The sequence below is a fragment of the Etheostoma cragini genome, chromosome 14 (genome assembly GCF_013103735.1).
Source record: "Etheostoma cragini isolate CJK2018 chromosome 14, CSU_Ecrag_1.0, whole genome shotgun sequence".
Lineage (NCBI taxonomy): Eukaryota > Metazoa > Chordata > Actinopteri > Perciformes > Percidae > Etheostoma > Etheostoma cragini.
In genome coordinates this window covers 8,041,398-8,047,547 of record NC_048420.1, presented here as the reverse complement: position 1 = coordinate 8,047,547, position 6,150 = coordinate 8,041,398, and the positions used below count along the sequence as shown (strand labels likewise).

Here is a 6,150-nt window from a genome sequence, read left to right as displayed (position 1 = left end):
TATGGTGGCTGTACGACTGGGAAAACAAGGCAGTGACCTTTCAGGAGGTTAAGTTATGAAGATGTGAAGGCAGCAGGTTTTCAAATAAAGTTTGTAGTCTGGGTTGTCACTACCCGATGTAAATTGAGTGCAGATTTAAGTTGCGGATGTGTCATTTTGGGACAAGTAGCATACAAGATGCTAACATTAATTTCTGTAATGTCAATACAGTAAAAATAGACCTACTCAATAAAGTTTGTTCACTGTTGGCTAAAAGCTAGCAAGCAAACACATAAAAAGTTGTCACTAGAATGGTGTTTAGAGCTAACGTTAGCAATCAAACAACCATAGATAGCTAAAACGTTTTTGAAATGACTGCTAGCTTAGCTACAAGCTAGCAATCAAACACAACAAAGGCTGTCAGTGGAAGGCGTTTTGAGCTAACGTTAACAATCAAACAATCATAGATAGCTAAAATGTTTTTGAAGTGATTCCCATCTTCTGTTATTGTTTGTAATGAGAAAAGTTTATTACTTCATGGATTTCAGGAATTTCAGGATGACATTTTATGCCGTAAACCGTTTAAATCTGAGCATGCTTGACTCAAATTAGCACTCGACTCACATCAGGGAGCGACAAGGTTTACAGGTCAATCTTTTTGTCAGACTACACGCATTTAGATGCAATTCAGCAAGTGCAACGACTGATAAACATGTGTGTGCCCGTGCGCACGTGGAAAGATGTGAAGATTTGCTGGTATTATTTAATTTAATTATTGTTTACATTATTTGGTGGCTGATTTTTTATTTTTTTAATCTATCCAATTTATTACTTAAAAAAATAATTTACAGATTCATCCATAAGGACACAAATCTAGCTGCATTGCTCAATAGTTAAACTTAACAACAGTAAAATCCTGCTTTTACATTAATGCATAACTATTAATAATCTCTATCACTGCACATGGGTAGGAACTATTAATGACATTTTGAACATGTTTAGAGGCTAAAAACAGGTTTAAAACTTGCCCTGTTTAAGCCGGTTGGTTGCTAACTTTAACAAGAGGATAACAAGGTGTAGACAGCACCGATTGTTTTTGATTTTCTTGCCACTAACAGCACTCCAAATTTCCAGACAACAGAGCTACGTGTTGAAATCAACCGGAATTTTCCTTTAATCTCTTAAAGTGTCGCTCAAGCTTCTTAGCGCCATTCAAAGCTGTGTATGTGTGGAGGGGCCCAGAAGTTACTCAACAGTGCTGTGGAGATAGGGCTGGCAATAGAAGACTATCATCAATTAATCTAATATTGTTAGAGCGTGAACATGAAGGAAAGCAAGGCTGTGCGCTATTGCCAAAACTTTTTTACTTTTAAGTCAAATATATTATCTTATTACCAGCTCCAACTGGGGGATCCCAAGGCGTTCCCAAGCCAGGTTTGAGATATAATCCCTCCACCTAGTCCTGGGTCTTCCCCGAGACCTCCTCCCAGCTTGACGTGCCTGGAACACCCTGAGGCGCCAAGGAGAGATCCTTGCCAGATTCCCGAACCACCTCAACTGGCTCCTTTGTGACGAATAGATGCAAAATGTTGTTTGGAAATTTGGAGTGCTGTTAGTGGCAAGAAAATCAAAAACAATCGGTAGCGGCTCTACTTTGAACTCCTCCTGAAGCCCGGGGCCAGGGCCGGACGAGGGCCCCGAGCTTCCTCCGGGCAGGGTCACTCTTTCTCTACCTCATTTTCTCATAAGGTAAAATGTAATGCATTTAAAATGTCCTGCAACAGACTATACTCTTATTAAGCGTGTGTTTGTTCTTTTTCTGTTAATGCTGTCAGACCAGTCTTGATTCCATGTTATTGACTTTCTGGGCAGATCTGTCCCTCTTTCTTGATGACATATTGAATTGCCTTGCATGTTGGAGCAGTCCACTGGATTTGTCATTTTAATATTCAGTGACACAACTGCATTCACAGTCAAAATAGAAAGAAACCATGCTAATAGAAATGTTTTACACAATTAAGTAGACCCAACGTTGAGCAGTCTGACAGAAATGTTCCCAGCCTGCAGTTTTGTATTTTTTAACTGATGGACAGTGCAGCCATGAATGCCATTTAGTCATTTTCACTCTTATCTAACCAAATTTGGAAGGAGATATGACCTGAACTCCTCTGCCTGGTGAATTCACAGTGATCTTCACTCAAGCTGCTCTGCCATGCCAGTAACCATGTCGAATGCCTGGGGATTTTGTGTTATTGTTCAGCTGTCTTTGGCAGTAGGAATAAATTCTGGTAAGATCATTACACTTTTTAATAAGCTCTAGTTTTAAAATAGATGCTGCCATTTTTATGTCTCTGCTTATAAGTACCATGTTCACATAAAAATTGAGCTGTAGACATACCACATTTTACTGCCGGAAACCAGTGGAACAAGTGTCAAACAATATCTAGTAGCTGTTTTCTCTCATTGCAGATCTAAGTGTTAAGACGACTTCCATTGGCTCTGATCTAAGAAACCGGTGAGACACCACACGATGCAATAGACTGCTTCTGCAGCTTCTTTTTTTTTTTATCAGTCACCGGTAGCGTAGCAGGGACACTATCTTTGAAAAGCTTTATTAGGCACATATCAAATTGAATTAAATAAAAGGCTCATTTTCTTTGTATGTTACTACTGATTAATATAATTTGAGCCAGCCCAGATGGCCCAACTTCAGGCCTGAAAAGTAAAACCAGTGCGGAAGTCCCTCAAACCTGCATTCTCCACTGGCTTCTAAAAGAAGTCTGTTTACCAGGTTCTCAGGTTTTGTCAAAGGTTTGAGTGAGATATGTTCCCACAGCCATCTGTCTCACAGTGAATGTGTGACACTTGAGATCCCACTGTGTTTATATTGAAGCATATGGAGAAAAAAAAATGTAATTTATTAACTGGTTGCTCTGTGGGGAATTACTGGAATTGTTGGGTCTTTGTAAATTATAGAGTGTGGTCTAGACCTACTTATCCGGTAAAGTGTCTTGAGATAACTCTTGCTATGATCAGATACTATAAATAAAATTGAATTGAATTGAATTTTGGCTTGGAAGATGTCAATTTTAAAGTCATGTTAAAACTATTTCCCATCCTTCTTCCGATTTCCAGCCCGTCACTCCCCCTGTACTAGCGTTACTCGGTTAGCTCACGATTCCTTGTGTTTCTCACTCCCGTAACTTATTGTTCTTCAGACGTGACATGAGAAGAGGGGGAAGAGAAAACGTTAAGCTATTTATAAAATATTTATAAGTATATATTTACATTCAAATGTTAATTTCAGCATTGGAAGAGTAATGATACTGAGGTGCTTTTGATGCTTTTTTTTTTCAATGTTTGTCACTTCAAGACTACTTTACACTAACTTTATAAACTTTAGGTTTACAGTTATTTTTGGAATTTATGTTCAATAAACCTCATTTATAGGAAATGTTACCTAATGTTTGAGTTAGAAAAGAAGAAATTAGGAATTATTTAGACTAAAATGAAAGGCATGTATGTTGATGGACAATCACAGACTGGATTATATCAACTTTTACTCAATAATATTTCAAAACCACTTCAATTTTTCTCCAAATGCTATAAAATTGAAATGTCACCCCAACATTAATGAAAGTAGAGATTTGTACTTGCCAAAGAGCGTTGTGTGGAATCAATCATGTTACTTTGGGAAATTACAATTGCGTAGTTAAAAAGAAACGGGTCAATTTGACCGGAGGCCAACATGAGGGTTAAATTACTCAAGTTCAGTGTGAGGATTTGATCCAATGGCTCATTATTTAACAATCCCTTATCTATTTCCAGGGTATTTCTTCGGAGGATTCCTCCAAGGTTTGACCCACAACACACCGATCTTGGAGATGCTGGAAAGTTACTAACTGATTCTCACAGTGACACCAAGTCCAAACTAATAATTTCAATCAATACAAGAGTAGATTTGGCATTAACAGAATGTCTGAATTTGTCTATGTTTAAGACAGAAGGCCAGAGAATCACTGATAGCTGGAATCCTTCTTTTCAACCACTGTGTTCCAATAATAAGGCAGTACCTTCTTGTGTTGGAGGTACTGGTCCCATTAAGGAGGCCTTCCCAGTGTATTTGACCCAGGCAGACCATTTTAAGTTTAGCTATGATAACACATTTGAGACAAAAATGATGCTTAACCAACAACAAATGGCCATTGTGGAAGGAGGTCTTACTAAACACAGCCACACGACGATAGTTATAATGGAAGAAGACCCTGCTGTGATTGAGGCGGCCACCTACCTCTTTGAGAGGCATCCCAGTGTATCAACTCTGCTGAGGTACCAGAAAGGGGCGCTACTTACTCTCAGAGGAAGCCGTTTCTTTTCTACTGACAATCATGATGTCATGCTGGTTGGCCATGGCAGTACTGGTACCAATGGAAGAGTCCAGCTAGCTGGTTACGGCCCAGAGGAACTTGCCAGATTTGTGTCAACCTTAAAAACTGAAAGCATATTTGGTCGTCTCAGCACCATCAGCCTCATCAGCTGCAAACTTGGAAATTACCTTCAATTTATGTTGCAGCTGCTACAAAATCTCCGGTCTCTCAAAGTGGAAACAAAGCTACACCTATACAACTCCTTCCTGTCTGTTAATTCTGATGGAAAGATACTAACTACAACGGACGGAGTCTGGAGGTCTCATGACCACAACGGAAGAGTCATTGCTGAACTGGACAACAAAGGTGACCTGCTTACAAAAGTGGAACTTGGCTGTGCAGGGCCAATGCTTTCTGATTACAAAGGAAACGTTTTGTATCTGCAGACATTGGAGTGGCCAAGCCACCCTCAAATGTTTGTTCCAATGGAGCTGCGCAAAAAGTACCCTTCTATTGATTGCCTGGAGGGGCTCACTTGGAGCTTATTCTTTGAAGAGACTGAAAGAAGGCGTGCTCCTATTTATCTCCCAGAAAAAAGACTCCTGAAAGCAATTTGGCTAATGGAGACAGGACTAGAAGAAGACAATATTGTCTTTAGGCATATCAGTAACATTCAAGATCTACTTGTAGAGATACGATACAATGCCAAAGAGGAAATTGCTTCAGACCTTTACTATGTTCTCAATGAATGCATTTACAAAGTACATGGGAAAAATCTAAGTGTAAGTCTGGTGGGCAAGTTCATGAGCCCTGACAATCCAGCTGAAATTGAATATTTCCGTCAGAATTTCATTGACCAGGTGGGTGAGTCCTCCATGCAGGAACTGAGACAGGGTCTCAAAGCATCACATTTCATTGACTTCTGTCGCCAGACATTCCAGTTCCAGCAGTGTAACTACAACTGTGAAAGATGGGGCCGTTACTTCATGGCTGCAGTGTTTTCGGTATCTGTGTGTAATTTCAGGACCTTCTCGCTTTTCCTCATGAGTGTCATAAGTTGTGAAGTAGGTCGCTCACGAGGGACTGACAGCCCCCTGTGCACAGCTTTTGTTGGAGGTGACCACCCCATGGATACTAACCAACCATGGCCTGAGCATCTGCGAAGAGGATTCTATGGCTGCACTGCTGACAACTATGAAATGGCACCGCGGAACGTACAGATTTGGTTAGATGAAGTTGTCGCGAAGGAAAACGCCTTGTACATCAAATCGAAGCAGATGATGACGGCCGTTGACCATGACGAGCAAACGGAGCTGGCCATCTTTGGGAGGGTCAAAGTCCTGAATACGTATGTGTTCTCATCTTATCTAGAATTCTTCCGAGGGACACCTGAGGGAAAGAAACTCAAGAGAGGATGCACTCCCTCTTTACATGATCATTTAAATCCATAATTTGTGATTACAGTAGTTCATCTCATTGTGTTTTCGTTGCATAGTTGGCTCTAGTATTCTATGCAAAAAAGTCTGACGCAGATGTTGTCTTCTTCCAGATAGGGATTTGATACTGCAATAAAGTGCTGCATGGTCTACTTCTACTGCTTCAGCTCGCTGGCACAGCCACACATCAATGGAGCATAATCGTTTTTGATGTACACTACTTCCCTCCTGTTGTCCTCGGGTCAAATTTGACCCCTTTAAAAAATGTCTATATCTGAAATAGGGCTTTCTTTTTAATCAAATTAACACAAAAATGGATCGGATGCCACACAACGCTCTTTGCAAATATAATTGATCATTTTTGTTCC

General features: G+C 40.1%; 1 protein-coding gene across 1 annotated transcript; it reads left to right on the top strand.

The window, feature by feature from the left end:
* The first annotated feature begins 2,133 nt into the window (after window positions 1-2,133).
* LOC117956581 lies at window positions 2,134-6,130 on the top strand. The gene is made up of 3 exons (XM_034891700.1): window positions 2,134-2,267; window positions 2,449-2,494; window positions 3,808-6,130. The coding sequence occupies exons 1-3, from the start codon at window positions 2,192-2,194 to the stop codon at window positions 5,795-5,797; spliced, it is 2,112 nt and encodes a 703-aa protein (XP_034747591.1). The 5' UTR covers window positions 2,134-2,191; the 3' UTR covers window positions 5,798-6,130.
* Window positions 6,131-6,150: the final 20 nt, after the last annotated feature.

Bases quoted from the DNA above. Each gene is read 5' to 3' on its own strand.
- LOC117956581 (XM_034891700.1), top strand. From the start codon at position 2,192: ATGCCAGTAACCATGTCGAATGCCTGGGGATTTTGTGTTATTGTTCAG. The intron at 2,268-2,448 runs GTAAGATCATTA...CTCTCATTGCAG, and splicing joins GGCAGTAGGAATAAATTCTG to ATCTAAGTGTTAAGACGACT. The intron at 2,495-3,807 runs GTGAGACACCAC...ATCTATTTCCAG, and splicing joins GGCTCTGATCTAAGAAACCG to GGTATTTCTTCGGAGGATTC.